Below are 27,535 nucleotides of genomic sequence, written 5' to 3' on the forward strand. Positions count from 1 at the left end.
CATTATGACAATGACATAGACATGGGATTAATGTACAAAGATAACAACATTATGACAATGACATAGACATGGGATTAATGTACAAAGATAACAACATTATGACAATGACATAGACATGGGATTAATGTACAAAGATAACAACATTATGACATTGACATAGACATGGGATTAATGGGAATAACAATATAATGACGGAGCTGATGGGATAGGATGAACGTACAAAGATAACAATATAATGACGGAGCTGATGGGACAGGATGAACATACAAAGATAACAATATAATGACGGAGCTGATGGGATAGGATTAATGTACAAAGATAACAATATAATGACGAAGCCAATGGGATAGGATTAATGTACAAAGATAACAATATAATGACGAAGCCGATGGGATAGGATTAATGTACAAAGATAACAATATAATGACGAAGCCGATGGGATAGGATTGATATACGAAGATTACAATATAACGACAAAGCCGATGGGATAGGATTGATATACGAAGATTACAATATAATGACGAAGCCGATGGGATAGGATTGGTATACGAAGATTACAATATAACGACAAAGCCGATGGGATAGGATTAATGTACAAAGATAACAATATAATGATGAAGCCGATGGGATAGGATTGATATACGAAGATTACAATATAATGATGAAGCCGATGGGATAGGATTGATATACGAAGATTACAATATAACGACAAAGCCGATGGGATAGGATTGATATACGAAGATTACAATATAATGACGAAGCCGACGGGATAGGATTGATATACGAAGATTACAATATAATGACGAAGCCGATGGGATAGGATTAATGTACAAAGATAATATAATGATGAAGCTAAGGGGGTAGGATTCACCTGATGGAGCAAGAAGTAGCTCTGAAACATTGTTCAAAGAATAAAAGAAGTTTCTAAAATAAAAGTGTTATGTCTTTATTTTCGCCAAATTTCTAAATGCCCATCAAAGACTTCACTCGAGTGCATGTCCTGATGATGTGTCCATGTTTCAGACATCATGCAGCAGTTTGACCATCCCCACATCGTGAAGCTGATCGGCATCTGTTCCGAGTCCCGGCCGGTGTGGATTGTCATGGAGCTGGCAAGGCATGGAGAGGTAGGGGCTGGATCATTTATGGGGAGTAGGGGCTGGATCATTTATGGGGAGTAGGGGCTGGATCATTTATGGGGAGTAGGGGCTGGATCATTTATGGGGAGGTAGGGGCTGGATCATTTATGGGGAGTAGGGGCTGGATCATTTATGGGGAGGTAGGGGTTGGATCATTTATGGAGAGGTAGGGGCTGGATCATTTATGGAGAGGTAGGGGCTGGATCATTTATGGGGAGGTAGGGGCTGGATCATTTATGGGGAGTAGGGGCTGGACCATTTATGGAGAGGTAGGGGCTGGATCATTTATGGAGAGGTAGGGGCTGGACCATTTATGGAGAGGTAGGGGCTGGATCATTTATGGAAAGGTAGGGGCTGGATCATTTATGTGGAGGTAGGGGCTGGATCATTTATGGGGAGGTAGGGACTGGATCATTTATGGGGAGGTAGGGGCTGGGTTAAAATGGTTGGCACAGGGGCTCTTTGGTTCATGGCACTGAGACTAGAAAATCCAGATTAGACAGATTTCAATGTGAAATTATTTTATTCCTGTGATTGTTATTGCAGATGCGAGCTTACCTCCAGAACAACAAGCCTCGTCTCGACCTGGTGAGCCTCATCATGTATGCCTACCAGCTCTCAACAGCACTTTCCTATCTGGAGAGCAAGAAGTTCGTTCACAGGTAAACATAACACTACCATGCATGTATGAATAATGCATCATTCCCAGGCCACCACGTTAATGAGATCAGTGTACTGAACAAATATCTTCCAGATTAATTTATTTTTACAATAAATAATAAAATACAGTTCAAAATACCAGGCTAATAGTTTACCAGTAGTTGTCTGTTTTGCAAATACCCATGGTACAGTAGCTTGTGTGTTGCTGTAACTTTAGTCCTGGTGGAGTTACCTCCCCTTGACAAAATTGAGGTTTCTCCATTCAAGATTAGAGTGTCGTAACATCAGATGATTCGTGTGTGAACAAGTTTCATTTTCAGAATATTATGTGATTTGTGAAGCCATTGCTGTCTAAGATTGTCTTATTAATTTGGAATTATGTTTGTTTGTTGTTAAACGCCACACTCAGCAATATTCCAGCTTTGTAACGGGGGTCTGTAGATAATCGAGGCTGGACAAGACAATCCAGTGATGTAAATCAGGAGCATCGATCTACGAATTGGGATACAATGAAATGCATTAACCAAGTCAGCAAAGCTGACCACCCGATCCCGTTGGTTGCCTCTTAGAACAATCATAGTCACCTTTTACGACGAGAGTTGCTGAAGACCTATTCTAATTCTTCACAGGTTATTTTGAATTATGAATATTTCATGTTTTATCGCAGAGACATCGCGGCCAGGAACGTGTTGGTGTCAGGGCATGACTGTGTCAAGCTGGGAGATTTTGGTCTTTCAAGATGGGTAGAGGAACAAAGTTATTATAAAGGTAATCTCAGTCTATACATTCTTCAAAACATTGTCACAGATTAATGCAAGAAGGATTGAAACAGAATGTATAGTGCCAACCACTATACTGTACATTTCTGATCTTTTGTCTTCTGTTTTACTTGTTGGATATAACCTAAAATGGAGAACCTTGACCTTTCTGTGAAATGTTATTTTTTTTCTGTACATTTCTGGTTTCGTTTGCTTTATTCGATAAAGCCGTAACGAATGTAACATTCCTTGCTTCAGCTTCCAAAGGTAAACTTCCAATCAAGTGGATGGCTCCTGAATCCATAAACTTCCGCAGGTTCACGACAGCCAGTGATGTGTGGATGTTTGGTGAGTCGATCTTCCTCAAGTTTCAGCTGTCATGTATTAAATGGAATTTGAGCAACAGAAGTTCTTTCCTTGTGTTGGTGTATGTATAGCAGGGTGGCGGGGTAGCCTAGTGGTTAAAAATCTCACTCACAGTTGTTGAGAAGTCAAATGTTGACTGGGTTATACTGCGTGGGGACCACTGTTGCAAGAGGCGTCTTTATGAATATGGTGGCCAGTCTTGGGGACTTGGAAGATTGCATGTCATTTTACCCCGATACGTTGTACATAATATCAACCACTGGTTTGCGGGGCCCTGACTTGATTATTTACATGCTACAGTGTTATGAGTAGAATACAGTGATTCGCCATGCAGAGTTATGTCCCTTAGGAGTGCCAGAAACCTTTTATCATGGGTTCGAATCCCAAATTTGTTTTGTGATGTTTCTAGGTTGTCAAGACCATTTCTGTGCTCGTGGGTTTCACCCAAGTGGTAAATGTCTACGATCGGCATCACTTTGGGCATTCATCCCATATGTATGGTGTTATCCTCTTTCAGGTGTGTGTAGGGGGCACGGGTGGCCCAGTCGTCCAAGGCGCCGCGATTCGCTGTTCAGAGTTGCGTCCCTTGGGCACGCCAGAAACCTATGATTGTGGGTTCGAATCCCGGTTCGCCCCGATTATGTTTCTAGGTTTGTCAGCACCATACCCATGCTCGTGGTTTCACCGAAGTGGTAAACGTCTGAGACCTGCATCACTTCGGGCTTTCCTCCCACATTAAGCTGACACGCTGTGATATAACTGGAATACTGTTAAAAGCGGCGTTAAACCCAACTCACTCACACTCAGGTGTGTGTATCTGGGAGATTCTCATGTATGGTGTAATCCCCTTTCAGGTGTGTGTATCTGGGAGATCCTCATGTATGGTGTGAAGCCCTTCCAGGGAGTGAAGAACAACGATGTGATCGGGAAGATTGAGGCGGGGGAACGACTGCCCCTCCCGGCTGGATGTCCTCCCTCACTCTACAACCTCATGTGTGTCTGCTGGCAGTACGAACCTTCCAAACGTCCGTCCTTCGCCGACCTCAAGACATGGTTGTAGTGAGTAGAGTCTGCTACACATACACTTTCATTATTATGTCAGGTGGCTGTGCCCTACTCCTTGTAAATACGGGGCAGTCGGGTAGCCTAGTGGTTAAAGCGTTCGCTCGCCACGCCGAAGACCCGAAGTTCGATTCCCGACATGGGTACAATGTGTGAAGCCCATTTCTGGTGTCCCCCAGCCGTGATATTGCTGGAATATTGCTAAAAGCAGCGTAAAACCATACTCACTCACTCACTCCTTGTAAATACTCCCTGTAAAGAGTTTCATAAAGTATTTGAAACTTCACCAACATCAAGACATGGAAACAGTGAGTAGAATATGCTACAAGGGTTACCATATGCTACAAAAGTGTAGTCCAGGGACCCCCAAGAATTAACTTTAAAGGTCCTTGTAGTCAATATGAGGGTCCTGTAAGGTAATGAAATGGTGTAATGCACAGTACATTCAGATAATTACTTCAGAGCCTGGAATTAATCAAAGAGCCTATGGACAATGGTCATGATCGATTGATGGATGAAGTATTTGTTTTTGTCCTGTTCAGCTTATTGGCTCCAGTACCCATAATTAATGTCCCTGATGTGTTAACAGTGAGATCCTTGAGGAGGAGAGGAACAGACAGGAGCAGGAGATGCACCGGGACAACAGGAGGGTCCAGGCAATATCATGGGGTATGTAGCCTACACCGGGATAACAGGAGGGTCCAGGCAATATCATGGGGTATGTAGCCTACACCGCGATAACAGGAGGGTCCAGGCAATATCATGGGGTATGTAGCCTACACCGGGATAACAGGAGGGTCCAGGCAATATCATGGGGTATGTAGCCTACACCGGGATAACAGGAGGGTCCAGGCAATATCATGGGGTATGTAGCCTACACTGGGATAACAGGAGGGTCCAGGCAATATCATGGGGTATGTAGCCTACACCGCGATAACAGGAGGGTCCAGGCAATATCATGGGGTATGTAGCCTACACCGGGATAACAGGAGGGTCCAGGCAATATCATGGGGTATGTAGCCTACACCAGGATAACAGGAGGGTCCAGGCAATATCATGGGGTATGTAGCCTACACCGGGATAACAGGAGGGTCCAGGCAATATCATTGGGTATGTAGCCTACACCGGGATAACAGGAGGGTCCAGGTAATATCATGGGGTATGTAGCCTACACCGAGATAACAGGAGGGTCCAGGTAATATCATGGGGTATGTAGCCTACACCGGGATAACAGGAGGGTCCAGGCAATATCATGGGGTATTTAGCCTACACCGGGATAACAGGAGGGTCCAGGCAATATCATGGGGTATTTAGCCTACACCGGGATAACAGGAGCAGAGCTCCAGATAAGCTGCGTATCTGCGTGAAATACGCATCAGAAATGAAGAAATACGCAGTAAAATAGAATCCAAGCGTATCAAATACGCAACAAACATTACAGATACGCTACAAAAATAAAACTTGTGCGTATCATCAAAATATTGTGAAGTAACCCTGCGTATTCGATTAGCAAATCAGCAACTTATTTGGAAATTATAAACGGGCATTCCGTCAACCTTGCCAAACTCCACGATGACAGTTACATCATGATCATTTGCCATCACACTTTCGTGTGGAAGTATCGTGGTATTTTTGAGTCCTAGAAAGCTCTCGAACCCACACGACACCAGTTTGCAGGGACTAGATGAATAGTGTTTTTAAATATTTAACTTAAATACCCACATGTGTAAAAAACTAGTGGGTAACAGAAATTTGAATACGCAGATAGAATTACTGATACCCAATGATTTTAAAATGCATTGGTAAAATACCCACAACACCAAAAGCTTATCTGGAGCTCTGAGGAGGGTCCAGGCAATATCATGGGGTATGTAGCCTACACCGGGATAACAGGAGGGTCCATGCAATATGGCCTACACCAGGATAACAGGAGGGTCCAGGGTATATTATGGGTATATAGCCTACACCGGGATAACAGGAGGGTCCATGCAATATAGCCTACACCAGGATTAAAGGAGGGTCCAGGCAATATCATGGGCTATGAAGTCTATCCTTGGATTACAGGAGGTCTTAGGGAATTTCACAGTGATTGTTCATGTTTTATCCAGTGCTTGTTCATGTTTTATCCAGGGCTTGTTCATGTTTTATCCAGTGCTTGTTCATGTTTTATCCAGTGCTTGTTCATGTTTTATCCAGTGCTTGTTCATGTTTTATCCAGTGTTTATTTAGTGTCTGTATGTTCCGATACATTTCAATGCTTTCCTGTGTTCTGTGAAGACTGAATAGATCTATTCAACTTGCAGTTTCCAATGGTTCAGATGATGAGCCACCCCCACCTAAGCCTGCCCGGCCACTCTACCCGGGCTCCACTTCCAACCTCAGCTTCAATTCCAGTGTGTCGTCCCTCCCTCACCAATGGAACTCGACCTCCAACCTCCCGAAGGGCCACAGCACCCCAGCAGCAGGGCCTTCCCCCGACATGGCAGCCATCAAATCAATGGGACGGCCGGACCCAGGCTCACCCCATGTGAACACCTTACATGGATACTTCCCATCTTCCACAGGGTACATGCAGGTGTGTGCGGCAGGCAGGGAGGGTCACTGAGAGGGGGTTGTGGGGTGAGAAGGAGGGGTACATGCAGGTGGGTGCAGCAGGGAGGGTCGCTGAGAGGGGGGCGTAGGGTGAGAAGGAGGGGTACATGCAGGTCGTTGTGTGTGTGGTGGGGGGGGGAGGTGTGAGAAGGAGGGGTATTTGCGGGTGGGTGATGGGAGGGAGGGGCAGGAGGTGAAGGGTGAGAAGGAGGAGTACATGCTGGTGGGGGTAGCAAGGAGGATCATGGAGGGGGGAGTAGATGTGGGTGGGTGGGTGATTAAGCGGATGTGTGAGAAGAACAGAGTACATGCAACGTCAAATCTCTGAGAGGAGGGGTGTTGGGGGAGAAGAGAGGGGTACACACAGGACAGTGCAGCAAGGAGGGTCACAGAGATGGGTTTGGGGATAAAAAAAAACATTTCTTGATCACAATCTACAGAGTTGTAACGTCCATATTGGATATAGAAATGACAGGATAGCAAGGTATCAGGAAACAGGACGTGAAAAGCAGCGATTTAGGCACATCCTGAGAAAACATATTCTGTTTGTATCATAGTCATCATCATCATCATCATCATCATCATCATCATCATCTACACTGTCATTCCCTGATAACCTTCATTATTCCCTTCAGGTGTCTGCTCCTGGTACTACCAACTTCACCACAGGTTTCACCCCCAAGGCACAAATGGATCCTTCCTACCCACCCTACCCCAGTCACAACCACAATCAACACTCCCAGGACCTCATCTCTTCAGGGCATTACCAGGCCCCCTCCCCCCGAGACTCCCTCGTCCTGGGGAGGATCTCCCCACCCCCCACACCCAGAACACAAGTAAGTTGCCCATGGTTCATATGGGGGCACAGGTGGCCCAATCATCTAAGGCATTGCAATTCGCTGAACAGAGTTGCGTCCCTTTGGCATATCAGGAGCCTGTGATTGTGGGTTCAATTGTGTTACCTGATTATGTTTTTAGTTAGTTTGCTGTCAGTGAGATTATATACCTACTCAAACTGAAATTTTCTGACAGTCTTTTTCAATTTCTATGGATTAGACCCAGCTGGCATTAATATGCAGATATCTGAGTATCCTTGAAAGATAATTTCATATCCCCCCCCTATCCCTCATATCCATTGCAGTTAATGTGCATTTCTGTCACTTGAATGTCAGGTTTATCATTCAAAATGAATGGCATTTGATTGGCTGATCAAGCAGTTTCTTTGGCATTTATCTATCCATAAACAAAACAAATAATTATCCAACACCCAACAGACTACTGTTTCTTGATTGGCTGAAAGTGGAGTGGGCGGGGCTTGTGTTGAATTATTGTGCTGTTTATGTACTGTTGTCTTCATTTTTTTGTGTTAATGATTACGTAAGCATTCAGTGAAGTTATCATTGTTGACATATTTATTTAAGAGAAATGATATGTTTGGGCATTTATGGAAGTAAAAGTGTAAAAACTGTGTAAATCTTCCACTCCAGCCAGATACACGTACAGCTTCACACAAAACCCACCTCCTGTCGCTGTGTCAAATCTATGTGTTTGTCCACCATCTCCAAGGCAGCAGTTGCATGGCGATATATGTCCCTTCTGTAGGAGATTATATCATCACCTTGTTCATATTGTATACTCATATATATTGTTGTTTACAAATTCCTGTGTTGGTATCTATAACAGATTGTTTGCATTGTCCATTCAATGATTACTTCTGTGTTATATGATTGAGATCAAATTTGTACATGACAGGGCTCCGTTACCATCATGGTGACATTGTGTCCCCATGTTTATGTGACACTGGAATATTGCGAACGCCCACAAAAAATGCTTATTCACTCACTCACATGTCAAAGCTGTACCAAGGGCTTTCCTCTCACGCACATAGAGGGCGGTCGGGTAGCCTAATGGTTGAAGCGTTCGCTCGTCACGCCGAAGACCTGGGTTTGATTCCCGACATGGGTAGAATGTTTGAAGCCCATTTCTGGTGTCCCCGCCATGATATTGCTGGAATATTGCTAAAAGCGGCGTAAAACCGTACTCACGCACTCCTCCCACATAAAGCTGGCACGCTGTGATATAACTTAATACTGTTCAAAGCGACATTAAACGTAACTCACTCACTCACTTCATTACACTGGTCGTGAAGTTGTTATTCAACATTTGATTATATCATGTTTATGAAAAAATATTGGTTTTATCATGTTTATGAAATAATATTTTTTATATGTTTGTGAAGTAATATTGATATGCCTACAAATAATCCCCTAATACTAAAGTGATCTACATCACAAGAAAGATAGTTGTCAAGTTTCAAGTTCAGGTGTAGAGTGTACTGGTGGTTGTTGCAGGAGCTGGATGAAGAGGAGATAGCGTATCGCCTGCGTCAGCAGCAACGGGAGTCGGAGGAAGATGCCAGGTGGCTGAGGACCGAGGAGAAGAACTTGGTGAGATTCTCTCCACTTTTGTTTGTTCGTTGTTTAATGCCACATGTTCTAGCTATATGGCCACAGTCTGTAAATAATCGAGTCTGGACTAGATCCAGTGATTGACATGATGAGCATCGATCTGTGCTATTGGGATTTGATGACATGCATCAACCAAGTCTGGTTGAAACAATTCGCCTGTGTGCCTGTACATTAATAAGAACAATATAATACACTTTATTGTGTCGATACATGTCGTATTTGTTTGGAGATTGGGGAGTCTTTTACATTTGTAATAGGTGACTTTTTCATTCAACGCTTGATCCGTCATTTCCTGTCTGATCGATTCTTTGTTTTGTTTTTGGTTTGCATTTCTGAGGCCTAGAATATTTTTGGAAAAAAGAAAAATTGTTATGAGGTCATGGAAAAGTTTTGGGAAAATAATTTAAGATAATTTTTACGACTGTAATATATATCTGGTGATACAGCGACAGGCAAATTTATGCTTTGACCAAAGTGAAGTAAAGTTTGAATTGAGTAAAGTTTCTAAATTTTTGAAAATGTCAGGCTAATAGTGTATGAACCCTGAGTAAAGTGACATATATTATGTGACTCAAAATATCAAACAGCTCAATGTCTCTCCATATCACAGAAGGATAAGTTCTATTTTTGAGGTGAACAATCGTACATAAATGTTGGCGGTGCGTTTCTGGCTTATACACCATTATGTGGCTCAAACGACTATGTTGACGTAACCCAATGTCACTCACCGATTATCACTGAAGGATGAGTTCTGTAATTGTTCGACCGGTGGAGATTTGGGGTAGAATAGGTCTTCAGCATGCTTGCCGTAAAAGGCGACTATGCTTGTCCTAAGAGGCGTCTAACGGGATCGGGTGGTCAGACTCGCTGACTTGGTAGATGCATGTCATCGCATTCCAATTGCGTTGATCGATGCTCATGTTATCAGTCACTGGATTGTTGGTTTATTTACGGAATGCTGTCATATAGCTGGAATATTGCTGAGTGCGGCGTTAAACAACCAACCAACCACCCAATCTGTAACTGTTCTGGGGAGGTTGTATGTTTGTTTGCTGTGTGTTTTACCAACTGACTGGTGTGTTGCAGCGGAGAGAGAAGTGGGCAGTCCATAAAGTCCGTCTTGACGATGACAGCGACAGCACAAAGGAGAACTCTCCACCTCTTCCACCGCCACTTAACAAGCCAGCACCAAGACTAGCCAGCCAGGCCTCCAGTGAGTAGACATCCACTCCCTCAAACAAACCAAGTCATTAGAGGATTCCCAAATCCCAGAGAGACTACACAGTCTTGGGCACATTTCCAATCTATGTCCAGACAGGGTCTCCTTACGTTTGCTTCTGGTTCAACCAGTGTTGGTAATTACTTTAAGTTCAGGATAGCCTTGTGGTTGAAGCGTTCGCTCGTCACTCTGAAGGCCCTGGTTCGATTCCCCACATGGGTGCAATGTGTGAAGCCTATTTCTGATGCCCCCCCGTGATATTGCTGGAATATTGCTACAAAAGTACAAGTGGCATAAAACTGTACTCAGTCACTTTAAGCTCAAACCAGACTCACTCTCTCACTCCAGATGTTATTATCAGTGCTGTTTGTGCAACTGAGGTACTGTCTCTGTACAACTAGGGCACACATGTACTGCTGGATTGTTACATAGCAATGCAGACAAAGTGGTGTTTAAACGACTTGCCTGAGACTAATAAATTTCATATACAATATGCCTCTATCAAATTTACACACAGCTAATGGTGGTAGTATGAAGTGTGGTGTATAGAGTATAAAAGCTAATGGTAGTATGACACCTTGCTGAAGTGTGGTGTATAGAGTATAAAAGCTAATGGTAGTATGACACCTTGCTGAAGTGTGGTGTATAGAGTATAAAAGCTAATGGTAGTATGACACCTTGCTGAAGTGTGGTGTATAGGGTATAAAAGCTAATGGTAGTATGACACCTTGCTGAAGTGTGGTGTATAGAGTATAAAAGCTAATGGTAGTATGACACCTTGCTGAAGTGTGGTGTATAGAGTATAAAAGCTAATGGTAGTATGACACCTTGCTGAAGTGTGGTGTAAAGAGTATAAAAGCTAATGGTAGTATGACACCTTGCTGAAGTGTGGTGTATAGAGTATAAAAGCTAATGGTAGTATGACACCTTGCTGAAGTGTGGTGTAAAGAGTATAAAAGCTAATGGTAGTATGACATCTTGCTGAAGTGTGGTGTAAAGAGTATAAAAGCTAATGGTAGTATGACACCTTGCTGAAATGTGGTGTATAGAGTATAAAAGCTAATGGTAGTATGACATCTTGCTGAAGTGTGGTGTATAGAGTATAAAAGCTAATGGTAGTATGACACCTTGCTGAAGTGTGGTGTAAAGAGTATAAAAGCTAATGGTAGTATGACACCTTGCTGAAGTGTGGTCTGGTTTCAGGTGGGAGCAGAAGCAGCAGCACCAGTGACTCCACGGATCTGGGAGGTCCAGTTGGGCAGAAGGTGAGGCACATAAATACACTGGCTTATTTTATTTAAATGCATTTCATTCACATTAAGTGAAATCGATCGGGTAAAAGTTATGACAACAATGCCTGCCACTGAACACATTGACAGTAATTTATTTGCAATAACATGAAAGGATTGACAACAGAATGAGATGTGACTCATTATAGCGAAAATGGATAGAATTATCATTTAACCGCCCGCATGTTATCAGAAATGAGTGGGCCACTGTAACTTGATAATGCCCTCATATTGTTTGACGATGGGCCATTATCACGCCCGTTGTTAGGTGACGTCATAGGGATAGGTGACGTCACATTCAATAGTGACATCATCAGGTTTGTTCTATGACGTTTCCATATCTGTAAAAGTGGGTCAGTGAAATTCGTGTTGATTGCACTAAATGTTTCAAAACCGATATTGTTGTTTATTTTTATTTGATAACAAATTCTGTCCATTTTAGCTATAATAACGGTAACACTATTTTTCAGGGCATTATCATTTGCAGTTAATGGAAGACTTCGGGCTTCTGCAAATGATAATGCCCTGAAAAATAGCGTTACCCTTATAATAATCATGATCATACAGAAAACCAATGTAATCAGAATATTGGCACAGGGTGCACATGTATGCTTTTGAATTGAACCTCTATGTTGTGAAGCAAGATGTGTTTATATTTGCCTTCCATTTTGAAACGTCCAGGGCCAAAAAATGGATTCCTTTCATGGCAATCGTGCAGATAAACAGTTTAACCAGAATATCAAAACAGTGTGCTTTAGTGAAACTAGATTGAACATCCATTCTGTGAAGCATTATGTTTTGCGTTGTGGCTGACATTTTAAAGTTTTCAGGTCCCAAAACTGGATTTTAAGACTACTGAGGAAATTAATACAGCAAGGATTTACTTCTCACATTATCAGGGAGCTGGGGACTAGGCCTGATGAGCAGGATGTCTTGTATTAAGTGGACAATGATCTTGAAGTTCTATCAAATACAAACGATGAAGAATTTCCATAGTTTCAACTTTTATAGGCTGTAAACATTTTGCTGTAGCCAAACGTTTGAGCTGTGTCTACAGTAACTGCATATCTGACATGTCCTGCTCAATGATGTTGTCTCCACGTTGCAGATGGCGTCCAACCTTGACCGTACAAATGATTCCGTGTACCAGAGCACCACCAACGTGGTGCGGTCAGTAATGGCCATGACCAAGGCTGCACCACAGGTCAAGTCGGAGGATTATGTAGATTTAGTAAAGGTAAATAGCAAACCATGCAAGGTTGTCAGTTTAATAATTCCACTGGACTCAAGTGATATTTCTGTGTTTCTGAAACCGTGAAGATCGGGGGTAGATTAGGTCTTCAGCTACCCAGGCTTGCCGTTTAAGGCAACTATGCTTGTAGTAAGAGGTGGTCAGACTCGCTGATTTGGTCGATGCATGTCATTACATTCCAATTGCGTGGATTGATGCTCATGCTATCAGTCACTGGATTGTCTGGTCCAGACACGATTATTTACGGACATCCATAATATAGCTGGAATATTGCTGACCTCGGCATTAAACAACAAACAAAAATATCTCTCTCTGTCCCCAAGCGGATTCCGGGTTAGAATTGGTCCTGAGATACCTATGCTGGTTATGAGAGACAAGTTACTGTATGGGATGGTCAGCTTGTACTTTGACAGTGTGGATGGTCAGCTCGTACACTGACGATGTGGATGGGCTTTCCTCCCACATTAAGCTGACCCCGCGATATAACTGGAATACTGTTAAAGGTGGCGATAAACCCAACTCACTCACTCACTCACTCACTGAGACATTTAAGTAAGAATGTAGCAAAGCTGCAGCTGTAAACAGCTGATTTGATTGTCATATTATTCCTGACGACTTGCTGACCAATGCAGTGTTTTGTTACAGACTGTCGGCCTGCAGCTTCGTAGCCTCCTCGCTAGTGTAGATGAAACACTCCCCCATCTTCCCCAAGACAACCACAGAGAGGTATGTCACAGTTGTCTGCTCTTGGCCAGTGATTCTTTGTCAAAACATACCCCACCATTGTATGTCTTCCAAGGTGGTGGATATCTCCGACCTGGTTCAATATGACTTCCTTCTGACAATAAACATGGGGATTCCAGGTTAGAATGGGTCCACATCAGCCTATGGTGGTTTGTAACAGGCGACTTAATCGATCAGGTGGTCAGGCTTGGTGATTTGGATGATTGTGTGTCATCATACCTTGTCCACTTGGAATGTAGCTCACAATGTCAATCACTGGATTGTCGGGTCCAGACTTGATTATTTACAGGCTGCTGTCATAAAGTGTGAATAATAATAATATAGTTCGGTGTTAAACAACAGACACCCACTTCAACATGGTCACGGGTGGTCAGTTGTCTGTCCAGTACAATTTGCTTGGTAAAGTTCTCTCCCTTTGATGTGTAAGTATCCATGGCTCTGTGCCTGATTGCCATCCATGGATTGTGATCACTGTACACTTCTGAGTTTTACCAATGTGGCAGGTGTTCACTACTCGACTTGATTATTTACAGACCGCCATCGCATAGCTGGAATATTGCTGAGTACGGCGTTAAACAACATGAAACTGAAACTAAACTGACATGCTGTGAAATAACTGATATGCTTTTAAAAAAATATTATTCCAAACTCACTCACTCATTCTTGTATATTAACTCCATGGTTAGTAAGGAGTATGGGTGGCCCAGTCATCCCAGGTGCCGCGATTCGCTGTGTAGAGTTGCATCCCTTGGGCACGCCATAAACCTTTGATTGTGGGTTCGAATCCCGGTTCGCCCCGATTATGTTTCTAGGTTTGTCAGCACCATACCCGTGCTCGTTGGTTTCACCGAAGTGGTAAACGTCTGAGACCTGCATCACTTCGAGCTTTCCTCCCACATTAAGCTGACACGCCGTGATATGACTGGAATACTGTTAAAAGCGGCGTTAAACCAAACTCACTCACTCACTCCATGGATAGTAGTGAAAATATGGATTTACTCAAGCCAAATGGCATTCATGTTAGAATTGTTTCTTGCCCATTGCCTAATGTTGACAGAATTCATACAATGTGTTTTCTTCCTTACAGATTTCTATGGCCCAGAAAGTGCTAAGTACAGATATGGCATCCCTCATCAGTGCAATGAAGCTAGCCCAGGAATATAGTGCTACGACCTTGGACTCGGACTATCGAAAGGGCATGCTTAAAGCTGCTCACTGCCTAGCCATGGACTCGAAAAATCTTTTAGATGTTGTGGATACAGCAAAAATGAAAGGCAGAATGGAAGGCATTAGCTGATTTTCTTGGAGACAATAGTGATTGGATTAAGCTCCCTTTGAAACCAAAATGGCAGCAAACTGTTTATCTGTTGCTATGGAGATAAAGCGCATGTTGTCATAGCAACATATGGGCAGTTTGAGTTGAGTTTTCTTCTGGATGGTGCATGTTTTCAACGAGAAGGAATAGCTGTTAATTACATTAATCTTCAGACAGAATATTCACCATGCTTCACGTCAAGACTACATTCTGTCGCTAAGCTGAAAGCTGATGGATCAATTCTGCGCCCAGTCAGTGTTATTGAATTGGTTCGTATTTGTGAAAAACAGCTGCATCTCTTGAAAAATCTTAACTGGCAGAATTGTTAAGAATTATACATGTGTATCCCCTTAAAACATACATAGTGTTTTGAAGGCATTGAACATGTGCATGAAACACCCTAGGACTGTTTGGTTGTTATGACATGTAAGTATAGTACAGTTATATATGTGTTTAATTACGTAGCTACAGTTCTATCAGTTTATCGCTGCTGTTGGTGATGTTTCCAAAGAGTTTGTTGAAGTTTGATGTTTAAAAACAGTTGACTGTTACAAACCGATGCCGATATATCATTCAGAAAAAGGCGGAATGTTTGGTTCTGAAGTAGGTAAAACCAGAAAAGGTTTGGGTTTTAAGACGTAGGTAAAGTTTAGAGAAGTAGTTTGTGTTTGCAGGTTGAATCCAGTCTTGTGCCATTTAGAAAGTAGGTATTGTTCAGGGTCACAGTTTAACAGATCATGTTATGAAAGATCTCTTTTGAAATTATTGTGAATGTATTCAAAATGTCCATCATCATATTCATCAATTAGTTCATACTTCGTTTCCAAGAACAAATGTGACATCATTTGTGTCCAGGGTTAAATTTTGTACTTACTTTCAACTTGCACAAAAATGTGTAAGATGTCCAAAAGCATGATCTCAGTGTTATAGAATTCATCAGTGATGGGTAATCCACACAAGTTATTAAGGACGAGGTGACAATGAAGGAGGATGAATGAATAAGGCTTAAAAAAATAAAAGAATTGGTTCTCAGGCAATGGTTTTTTAAAATATAGTGCGGGTGGGCGGTGTCTTTTTTTTTTTTTTGGTTGTTCAAACTAGTATGTAACCAATAAACAGTTATGTAATCAATAAACAATTGTGTACAATCAACCTGGGAAAGGGCCTCCCTATATAAATGTATTCCTTGATGAGTAAAATACTGGAATACAGTATTTGACTACCGTTGGACATGGAATATTTAAGGATTTTTTGTGTTTTTCTTAAAAATGGAAATAAAAATGAAACATGCGGCGAACTTTATGATGATGCGGGCGGTGCCTGAGAACCAAGACTTCTTTTCTTTTTTTTTAGCCTAAAAGTCTTAGTGTAATCAACCTTTTACATAAAGCAGTAACAAAATGTTATTTTAGTTTCAAAGAAAATACACTTTAAACAACAAATTGTGGTTAAGAATATGGTACCTACCTACTCCTCGATAATCATGTCTGTCATTGATGTCAATATCTGCAATACCATAGCTGCTTATATGATATGAAATAAAAACAGTTTAGCATTGGTGGCCCTTGCGTAACAAGAGCTGCAATTCGCTGTGCAGAGTTGTGTCCCTTGGGCATGCTGGAAACTATGATCCTGGGTTTGAATCCAGGTTTGCCTGATTATGTTTATGTGTTTGTCAGTACCATACCCGTGCTCGTGGGTTTGACCAAAGTGGTAAACATCTCAGACATGCGTCACAGGGGTCTTTCCTCCCACTTTAAGCTGACGCGCCGTAATATAACGCGAATACTGTTCAAAGCAGCATTAAACACAACTCACTGAGGCAGTTGCTACAATAAATCCAAGTGGACCGGAACTATTATTTATACAAAGTTATGATGGACATCTTTATTGAAATGTTTTTGTTGACTTCTGATTTTTGAACTTCTTTCCAAGGTAGTTTAACATTTGAATACATATGAGTACATATACCCGCTGGAACAAACTATACGTATTCCGAGTTCGAAGTTAGGAGGGACAGCTGGGAAGATGATACTTGTCACTTGCTGACGCTTACAAATAGTTTTTGGAACATGGTTTATTCTTTTGTGTACAAGAATACATGTTGCCAAGTTGTAACATCATGTTGGAAAAATTGTATTTGACACCACTCTTTGACCACAATGAGTATGGTCTAGCCATTGTATTGGAGTATCCTACTTAGAGATTGGGTGAAGATGTCAAACTTTTATTTACAGATCTTATGTTTTTTTCAGAAATTTCATTAAGGTTAATTTTGACCCTACTGGAATTATTTGTTCTAAAAATCATTTATGAAACTTCTTAAAAGAAAGTAAATGAAATTCACAGTATGGGAATTGTCTTATCTTGGAAGCAGTTGGTAGTTGTGTCTGAATCAAATCAAGATGAATCAATATTGGGGTTTGTGGAGAGGGTGGAATGGTAAGCTGAATGTAACACATTCGCTATGTTTTTGTAGATTTATTTCTCATAGTATGAGAATCGTGATGCATGGATTTGCAGTTCTCAGGAAGAGGTGTCAAAACATATCTGAATGTTCAGTTTCCAACTAGATTATGCTGAAGCATCTGTGCAAATAATTTGGAAAAGATGCATCTATATAAATCAGTATTCAAAATGGTTGAGATAACTTCAAATCAAACACCTTTGTAGCTTGAAGGTCATGGTCAAATGTCAAAGCCTGTTCAACTAGACAACAATCTCTTAATTGAATACACGATTATAAGAATGATTCATAAAAATAGCAATGTCCTTATTTATATACCTGTAACAGATAAATATCTGTGACATAAGGGTACTACTCAACTTTTGATAAGGATATTCAGGGAGAGTCGATGTGGGTGACTGACGGCTGGGATATGTTGTCATACAAACGGTATTCAATTTTGTCATGGAACAGAAGCCATGTCCCAGGGATCCGGAAACCGGTCTGTGCGCCGGACTTGTCCGATTGTGACTGCAATATGTCATTGCATATCTCAGCATTATTTCAAGTTGTTTCAACAGTTCAATAAGTTGGTCACATTTTACGTAACACTTGGGAATATCTCTATATCCCTATCAAATGTTGAGAGGTATGTGTGAACAATCTGTGTCTAGCAACTATACAGTAGGACAAGTATGTTTCCGAGACACGGTCGTGTTGACCACCTTTGCAAATATACTTGTCAACTTGTGTCAACTTGAAATGAGAGACTTCTGACTATGACTTCCGTAGTAAGCAAATCCTACCCGCGTCTACTAATGTAAAGTATTGTTTGTGTACATCTCCTTATTTTAATGTATTACATATTGTTAATATATTGTATGTTTTGTATATTTTGTTTAAGTTCTATAATTATTTTAAGAAGTTGATAGCTAACATAACCCTCCTGTACATGTACTGTCCCCTCAACAAGGAGGATTCTGGGAAAAATTTGAGGACACCCAAGTCGTAATCCAGTTGAAATGATAGAAACAGTTTCTGTTTTGTACTTGGATCTAGTGGAAGATTTCAAAAGGACATGCATTTGACCTATGGTGTTGTTTGGATGTTACTACACATACAGGAACTAGTTACACAGTAGCGAAGTAAGGAAAAATAAACAAACTACTTTGCCGAAGTCGAAGTAGACACAATTTATGGATAACAAGTTCTATAATATTCTATTATGGCATCATTTTGGTGTAAACTCTTATACCATTGTTTAGCAAGACTCCGCAAGAAAACTTGTGAATAAAAGATATGCATGTCTTGGTTGATATTACAATGATAACGCTTTAAGGTTCATTGGGAAATGTTGCTAATAATATATTAAAGGACTTATCCATAAGTTGTCACCCGTCATCTGTCAACTTCTAAGAAATGCCAGGGGCGGTCGGGTAGCCTAGTGGTTAAAGCGTTCGCTCGTCACGCCGAAGACCCAGGTTCGATTCCCGACATGGGTACAATGTGTGAAGCCCATTTCTGGTGTCCCCCGCCGTTATATTGCTGAAATATTGCTAAAAGCGGCGTAAAATCATACTCACTCACTCACTAAGAAATGCCTATCTAGCAATTTACCCAAAGTATTGTGTGTATTTGTCAGTTAGGACAAAGAGGAGTCTTGTTTGTGGTTTCTAGACTTGAGATAAATTGATGCGATGAAAAATAAATGTGCCCTTGACACATACTGTAATAAAATACCCAGAATAATAACAGGATACTCGTGGATAAAAGTGATGTATGTGGAAATGACAAAGTTAGTGATGGCCTAAAAAGAAAAATATATTTAGTGAGCTGATTGCCAAATTACTTTCTTCAAACATATTCTGATGTCATATAAAGTATTCCTCTGTAGCCATGGAGGTAGAAAGGGGAAATAGCTTTGGCTTGTTTTAACTATTAAATATCAATAGTTTCAATATCAGAAATTTGGAAAGAATTATAAATAAGAAATCATAGGGAAGATACAAGAATTGTATGTCTATATCAGCATTTTTCCAACTGCTGATTTTTTGTTAACATTTTGTCAAGGTTGAAACTGTAGATTTGCATGATGACTGTAGGTAAGGTTTTGGATGGTGTGTAAGAATGATTATGTTTAGACATAGGAGATTGATTAACACAGACAATGAATGCTTTGATGGTTGTGAACAGAGTAGATACTCATACGGAAGAATGCTCAGTTCCATATTTTTTAAAAGGACATATTTTGCTAAAGATTGCTATAACGGATTGAGAAATTACCACATACAGTTTCAACTGGGTAATCAAGATATACCTTAGCTTTATCAATGTCATGCTTATTGATATTTGTTATTGAAGTTCTGAAATGTCTTGAAATTTTACATTTTCTACACTATTTATACAAACAATGTTAAGACTGTCAGTTCATTGTCATGTATATTACAAATCTGTTTGGAAGATGATGTTGATTTCTCTGATAATATGGCATTTGAAAAATATAGCTTGAGTCTGTTGATAGGATGGTGCTGATATATGTACTCTAATGCATTTATCTCTTATAGGGTTAACTATGCTGAAATGCTTAATGGCCGATCATGGGGACCATCTCAAGATAATAAATGAAACAATAAATTATATATGTCAAAGTAACATTTCTTGTTTGCATTGTCATTTTATAACATATCAAAGTATTTATGAACGATACATCAAGCTTTAGAACATGTTGATATTTGGGTTTGATTTCAAATGTTTTGAGATGGTCCTTGTATCTCTTTGTCTTCTATTCCTCATTGATCCTTTCTCTGCCAACTCTTTCCTAATGTACAACTCAGTCCTTCTTGACATTGTACATACTCATTATAGATATTTTCATATTGTTTTCATCCCAGCTTTCAACTTGTCATGTATTGTAAATAAGCCAAAGCCAATAAAATATTACAAGATGGCCAGATCCCTTGGTGATTTTTGAGGTATAAAGACATACTAAATATACTACTCAGAAATTAAAGAACACCTAATCTTTTTCATAACTGTAGGGGCGGTCGGGTAGCCTACTGGTTAAAGTGTTCGCTCGTCACGCCGAAGACCCGGGTTCGATTCCCGACATGGGTACAATGTGTGAAGCCCATTTCTGGTGTCCCCCGCCACGATATTGCTGGAATATTGCTAAAAGCGGCGTAAAACCATACTCACACACTCACTCACTCATATTAACTACTGTTTGTGGGAAAGTTTGAAGGCATCAATGGCTTTACGTTCCTTTTCGGATTATTTAATGACCATCTGTAAAGAAATTTTGCATACATTGTTTCTCTGCCTTGGTCTGCTTCTCTGCAGGAATGGATTCTGGAGATACAGATGTCCTTAATACCCAGTGCTTGTAGTGTGAGACCCTGAAAATGTTGCACAAGAATATCTTATACAGTATTTGCAATACAGTTAAGCACAATAAACTTCGCGCACTAAACGCCTCGCTGGTAAACACAGCATAAGCTGCATTATTTAGGCTATCAACTCTTGGTTATTATGCATCTTGAATTTGGAGCACGACCTCTGACTGAAGCTATATAATCAAGGAGGAAATCAAGATTAGAAGGTGTATCTTTATGCTTTGACTTTTGTGCATTCCTGAAAAGAGCGCAAGACTTTTGTCGGATGTACCATGCATGAACGAAGAATAAGAACAGATTGTGAATTGTTTTGGAGTAAATAGTCATACATGGATGTATGAAAGAATGTTCCCACGGTTGGACCAGAGTGTACAGACTCTGTTTTATCAGTGTTTAACGTCAATCTCCAAGGCAAGTGAGTGAGTGAGTGAGTTTGGTTTTACGCCGCTTTTAGCAATATTACGGCGGGAACACCAGAAATGGGCTTCACACATTGTACCCATGTCGGGAATCGAACCCGGGTCTTCGGCGTGACGAGCGAACGCTTTAACCACTAGGCTACCCGACCGCCCCTCCAAGGCAAGTGATGAAGAACAGCACCCAATGACCCGATGAGCAAGTATACATTCTACTGCATGATGGCGACTGGTGCACCCGTTGAAGACAAGGCTGTCTCAGGATTTCAACTTCATTTTATGCAACATTTCGGTAGATGCTGGGGGCATGGGTGGCCCAGTCGTCTAAGGCGCCGCGATTCGCTGTGCAGAGTTGCGTCCCCTGGACACGCCAGAAACCTATGATTGTGGGTTCGAATCCCGGTTCACCCCGATTATGTTTCTAGGTTTGTGAGCACCATACCCGTGCTCGTGGGTTTCACCGAAGTGGTAAACGTCCGAGACCTGCATCACTTCGGGCTTTCTTCCCACATTAAGCTGACACGCCGTGATATAACTGGAATAATGTTAAAAGCGGCGTTAAACCCAACTCACTCACTCGGTAGATGCTAGTATCTGAATCACGCCTCTTACCAGCACCTGTACCTAGTTCCAGCATCTGTACCTAGTTCCAGCATCTGTACCTAGTTCCAGCACATCAAACCTGTATTTTGTATGCTACAGCTTCTCATTGCTGCAGATGTCCTACAGTCTGTACGCCTGGCTCCCTTGACTATTCACCTGTGGGGCAATCTATCATACATCGAACACCCTGACCTACAACCCCTGTGGGGATTCTAGTTGAACATTGGTCTCCAAAGACATGTGCCGGTCGTAACTGACGACTTAGTTGATCGGGTGGCTCGTTGACTTGTTAAATTTAGAGACGTTCTGCCGCGACGACATGGATCGTGGCTTACAATATTACCACTGGATCGTCTTATCCAGATTCGATTGTTACATGCTGCCGTCGACTACCTATAGACTATTGCTGTGTGCAGCGTTAAACAACACACAGACAGATGAACACTGTCCGCTGTAAGAGCAAAGACACTACAGAGTCATCAATGCAGCTAGTCATTGACTTCTCTCACCACGATGGTTTACAGGTTTACAGGATTATAGGAATATCCCTGTATCTTGAGCGACCGCCTCCGTGGTCTTGTGGTAGAGCGTCCGCCCGGAGAGCGGAAGGTCCAGGGTTCGATCCCGGGCCGCGTCATACAAAAAGACGTTAAAAGATGGTACTTATTGTTACCCTGTCTGGCGCTCGGCATTAAGGGGCTAAAACAAGGACTGGTCGGCTCGGAGTCAGTATACTGTGTCTGAGTGGGGTATTCATGTTAAACTGCGGCATGGTATCTCAGTGAGCTAGCACTATAAATCGGCATCAGTCCGGACTAGTACAAGCAGCCACACACACACATACACGTGCATGCACGTCGCTATATAAGTGCAATAATCTTGGACGCGACGTTAAACCCAATTTCACCTCACCTCACCTGTATCTTGAGCATATACTATCCTATCAAAGCTCTCCCTACACTGGTGAAAGGCTTGAACAGGCCGGAGTGGAAAGGTCACTGATCTCGGCAAGTCCCCCACATGTCCAGTCAATGTGTGTTTTCTAATGTTTGGACTGATTGAAGAATGATTATTTTTCAGCTCGGTGGCAATAGCCCAACATGACCTGCCAGTTTCGCGCCTGCCATTGATTTGCCATCTTTGATTTCCTGGGTTAGTACGCCTAGGCGCTTCAGTTACGGTCATTACAAAGAGACTTTCAAAATGGTAGAAATTTATTCAACATTAATAGCAGTAAAGACGCATTAACGTTCTGTCACCAAACATGAATGTCTCTATAGAGACCCCTTAGGTTTGCACACGGCTCGAATAAACGCACCAACGAGGTTGGTCAGTTTAGGTCGCTACCATTCTACAGACAGAAAATCTCTACATTGAAAATGAACTCGCAATAACACTTCAAATTTGGCGGTGCGATACTTTTGACGAGGTGTATATACTTCAATAAGTATAATAAATTTGTTTGACAGACGCCTGTTCACCAAGATGTAGGCAGAGGTAAGATCACTGGCACTGACTTTCTGTCTTGCATCGTGTGACCCGGCAGCATAAACCAGCAGTGCCTGTCTACGCGGATTCCTGACATATTCTATTGTTTTGATCTACCTTAATTGCAAATGCCGTCCAGCAAGCAGACACGCCTTCAGGTGAAGGTACGAGGATTGTTAAGCTTACTCTTCTTGGCTACCATATCCTTCAACGCCGAGATTCTGGTTATGTGACTATTACAGAGTGACATAATAAAATCTTAATAATTCTGTTTTTTAAAGAACGTTTGTACAATTTGATAATTCTGTTGTTTTTTAAGACGCTTCTGTACAATTCAATAATTCTGTTTTCTATAGAACCTCTGTACACAATTTAATAATTCTGTTGTTTTTTTATAGAACGTCTGTACAATTTAATAATTCTGTTTTTTATAGAACGTCTGTACAACTTAACTTGTATAATATGAATCACGTACAGGTAAGGGTTGTAAAGAATTGGTTGTTGGCAAATCCACTACCTTACCCTCGTGTTGCAACCTAAGAATCATTGCACTATTTTCCCGAGATAATGACACGCATTGAACGCCATTGAATTAACATTGTTATGCCATCCGAAAAAGACGCATTAGCAATTAAGGACTATCTACATTTAAAGGAAAAATCTGATGGTAAACTATGGAACTTGATGGAATGGCACATTTAAGACATAACTTTAAATTTGAAACAACTTAACATATCAAACTCAACATATCAAAATTTAGAAAATATCTGATCCGAGGGGTGGCTGGAAAGTTCCAAGCCTAAATATGACGGACTGCTTTGATGGAGTGGGTTGCTGATTGCGTTTCAACATAATCACCTCCGAGGTTAACACACTTGTGCCAATGATGCTGGAGTGCCTGGATCTGACTGGTGTAGACGGCTGCCAAGGATGGTGTAAGAAAAACGTCCGTCATCATCGTTCGCATAATGCTTGCCGGACACTTCTTTCTTCAAATGGGCAAGAGGAGGACATCTGACGGTGCCAAGTCGGATGAATACGGCGGATGTTCAATGAGTTAACAATCATGCATTGCAGCCAGGGTGACAGCAGACTTGTGCATTGGTGCAGCGTCCTGGTTGAACCACACACCTTTAATAAGTTTCCACGACGTTTAGACACTCTCACGCAGATGGGGACGGTCGGGTAGCCTAGTGGTTAAAGCGTTCGCTCGTCACGCCGAAGACCCGGGTTCGATTCCCGACATGGGTACAATGTGTGAAGCCCATTTCTGGTGTCCCCCGCCGTGATATTGCTGGAATATTGCTAAAAGGGGCGTTAAACCAAAATCACTCACTCACTCACTCTCACGCAGATGACATTAGTATAATAATGGGCATTACAGGTTTGACTTTTCGGAGGTAGTCCACCGGCAGGATTCCTTAGGATCCCGAAAACCAAAGCCATCAACTCACCAGCTGATGGAACAGACTTGGCCTTTCTTCTACTGAGGAGACGTTGGGTGTTTCTACTGTTCGTTTAGCCCCAGGCTGATTGTGGTGAACCCAAGACTCATCCATGATGTCAAATCACTCAAAAAATATTCAGCAGGTTCTGCTTCAAAACGACGAACATCTCACGAGAGATGATGATCCTGGAGCGTTTCTGATCAGGGTCCACTTGCACAAAGCGATCTTAGCGCTAAGACTATTGTAAGCCTATGTTAAAGTATGGGAGTTACGATCATCTTAGCGCTAAGATCGCTTTGTGCAAGTGGGCCCAGGAGTCAGAAGCCATGAGCCAAGCCTATTGACCATGTGACGTGTGGTGAGTCGTTGACCGTCCATAAACATCTCATGTAGTTTCTTAACATTTTCCTCTTAGTGGTGGCTCCCAGACCTTGGATCATCTTCGAGCCCCTCCCCATCGTGAACTCCGGTGTCCACCTCTTAACAGTGACACAGGAAGGACTTTTGTCGCCTAAAGTACACACCATATCCGCACGGCTGCAGCTGGCTGTTGGACTTGGCGCTTTCACAGTTAGAGATAGTTGATGACAGCGCGGTAGCAAATTTGCCATTTTAATCAACAGAGAATACCAAGTCACTTTCATGGCGGCAGATATATACTGCCTGGTTGTACATTTGCTTCAAATACAACCTGCAGGCATGGGAATAAGTGTATGTACTACATGCAAAATGTTAATAGTTTACGTCACAGCCTCCCATCCGTAGTTAGGCTCACACCGTTCCCGCCACCTGCTTTAAACTATACCATGACAAAATCCGATACAGTATACTATAACCGTGAGACAATCCGATACAGTATACTATAACCATGACACAATCTGATATAGTGTACTATAACCATGACACAATCTGATACAGTATACTATCACCATGAGACAATCTGATATAGTATACTATTCCCATGACACAATCCGATACAGTATACTATTCCCATGACACAATCTGATATAGTATACTATCACCATGACACAATCTGATATAGTATAGTATTCCCATGACACAATCCGATACAGTATACTATTCCCATGACACAATCTGATATAGTATACTATCACCATGACACAATCTGATAGTATACTATTCCCATGACACAATCTGATATAGTATACTATCACCATGACACAATCTGATATACTATACTATAACATGACACAATCTGATGTAGTATACTATCACCATGACACTATCCGATACAGTATACTATCACATGACACTATCCGATACAGTATACTATCACCATGACACTATCCGATACAGTATACTATCACCATGACACAATCTGATACAGTATACTATCACCATGACACAATCTGATATAGTATACTATAACATGACACAATCTGATACAGTATACTATCACCATGACACAATCTGATATAGTATACCATAACATGACACAATTGATACAGTATACTATCACCATGACACAATCTGATACAGTATACTATCACCATGACACAATCTGATACAGTATAATATCACCATGACATGGGAGAGTTTATGGGGGTAGAGCTGGCGGGTTTACGTTTGTAGAAGATACTGGTTCCAGTGTTGTTGAATATTGTATTGCATCTGTTGACTTTTCCCAGTATGTAGATATGTTAATATGATAAGATTCAGACCATTTACCCCTTGAGTTATCCTGCAGGCTTCCTTGCAGCAATCGTGCCATACATAGTTTAGACCGTGAGGACTATGTCTCTATGGACAGTACATTTTCATGGAACGAATCGAAGGATTTTTTTTTTTTAGCACAACACTGAGAGGGTCCTTGCATATTCATGACAATTCTTTGATGGATAAAATTGAAGCTAATGTAGAGGAGGGTATAACATATTTGGTACAGCATGTTCTGGACTCGGCGTCCTGAATGAAGAAACTAAATATGGTGAAACTAAACACGATAAACCAAAGTTGAATATAGCATGTAGGGCAGCAAGATCTGAATCCAGGAAGGTTCTCAGAAGGTATAGGTGTTGTCGCAGTGAATACAACCGACAACGCTACTGTAAACTGAGAAATGTATATAAAACTTCTTGTAGAAAGTTCAAATATAATCTTAAACTGTCACGGCTAGTCCGACTAAACAGCACTTTACACAGTCCGAAATTATTTTGGAAAACTATACGTTCTCTTCGGAGACATTCTACTCCCAGAGGATCTATATCCACAACAGAATGGTTACATCATTTCAAGAAGTTATTCTCAAAAGATGATTCCAAATATTTGGTAGTTTTCAATAAGTTCTTTGAACGTGATAATGATGGCGTCAGTGAAAATTTTAGTGATGTTGACATGCTTCAGTTTGATTAGCCTATCACGGAAACGGAACTATTTAATGCTATATCTCGCCTTAAAACTGGTAAATCTGCTGTGTTATAGCTGAAATGCTTCAGTACTCATAACCTGTTATTGTGCCTTTTCTGGTTAAATGTTTTAATCGGATTTTGTATACATGAGTTTTTCCTTCTGTCTGGTCAAAATCTATTATTTTTCCGTTATTCAAGAATGGAAACGTAAACAATCCTGACAATTACCGGGGTATGTATCTCACTAGTATTCTTGGTAAAGCATTTACTTCTATCATCAATAAGAGATTAACGCAGTGGTTAAATATGAGAGATTTGATTCCTGAAACACAAGCGGGATTTAGAAAGGACTATTCGACTTTTGACCACATATTTACTTTCATCGTTGAGTCAGTCATTGAGAAAAATTTATCATACAAAAAACGTAAGTTGTATGTGCCCTTTGGTGATTTTAAAAAGGCATTTGATTCCGAAAATAGAGCTAAATTGTGGAGTTGTTTGAAAAATAA

General features: G+C 41.3%; 1 protein-coding gene across 20 annotated transcripts in view; it reads left to right on the forward strand.

Moving 5' to 3' along the window:
* LOC124141629 (focal adhesion kinase 1-like) overlaps nt 1-20,257 on the forward strand; it is a 166,659-nt gene extending 146,402 nt beyond the window's left edge. For 18 of the 20 annotated variants that reach the window (XM_048400249.1, XM_048400238.1, XM_048400236.1 and 15 more), the window contains 14 exons: nt 1,024-1,127; nt 1,686-1,801; nt 2,467-2,567; nt 2,816-2,905; nt 3,778-3,982; nt 4,575-4,654; nt 6,289-6,560; nt 7,213-7,413; nt 8,929-9,024; nt 10,132-10,258; nt 11,468-11,529; nt 12,662-12,790; nt 13,451-13,531; nt 14,637-20,257. In XM_048400249.1, the coding sequence (XP_048256206.1) occupies nt 1,024-1,127; nt 1,686-1,801; nt 2,467-2,567; nt 2,816-2,905; nt 3,778-3,982; nt 4,575-4,654; nt 6,289-6,560; nt 7,213-7,413; nt 8,929-9,024; nt 10,132-10,258; nt 11,468-11,529; nt 12,662-12,790; nt 13,451-13,531; nt 14,637-14,846 (1,874 nt within the window). In that variant the 3' untranslated portion in view covers nt 14,847-20,257. The remainder of the gene's footprint in view (nt 1-1,023; nt 1,128-1,685; nt 1,802-2,466; nt 2,568-2,815; nt 2,906-3,777; nt 3,983-4,574; nt 4,655-6,288; nt 6,561-7,212; nt 7,414-8,928; nt 9,025-10,131; nt 10,259-11,467; nt 11,530-12,661; nt 12,791-13,450; nt 13,532-14,636) is intronic. The other 2 variants (XM_048400237.1, XM_048400248.1) reach the window with 2 other exon arrangements.
* Nucleotides 20,258-27,535: the final 7,278 nt, after the last annotated feature.

This window comes from Haliotis rufescens, unplaced genomic scaffold (genome assembly GCF_023055435.1).
Source record: "Haliotis rufescens isolate VD_foot unplaced genomic scaffold, xgHalRufe1.0.p SCAF_2, whole genome shotgun sequence".
NCBI lineage: Eukaryota > Metazoa > Mollusca > Gastropoda > Lepetellida > Haliotidae > Haliotis > Haliotis rufescens.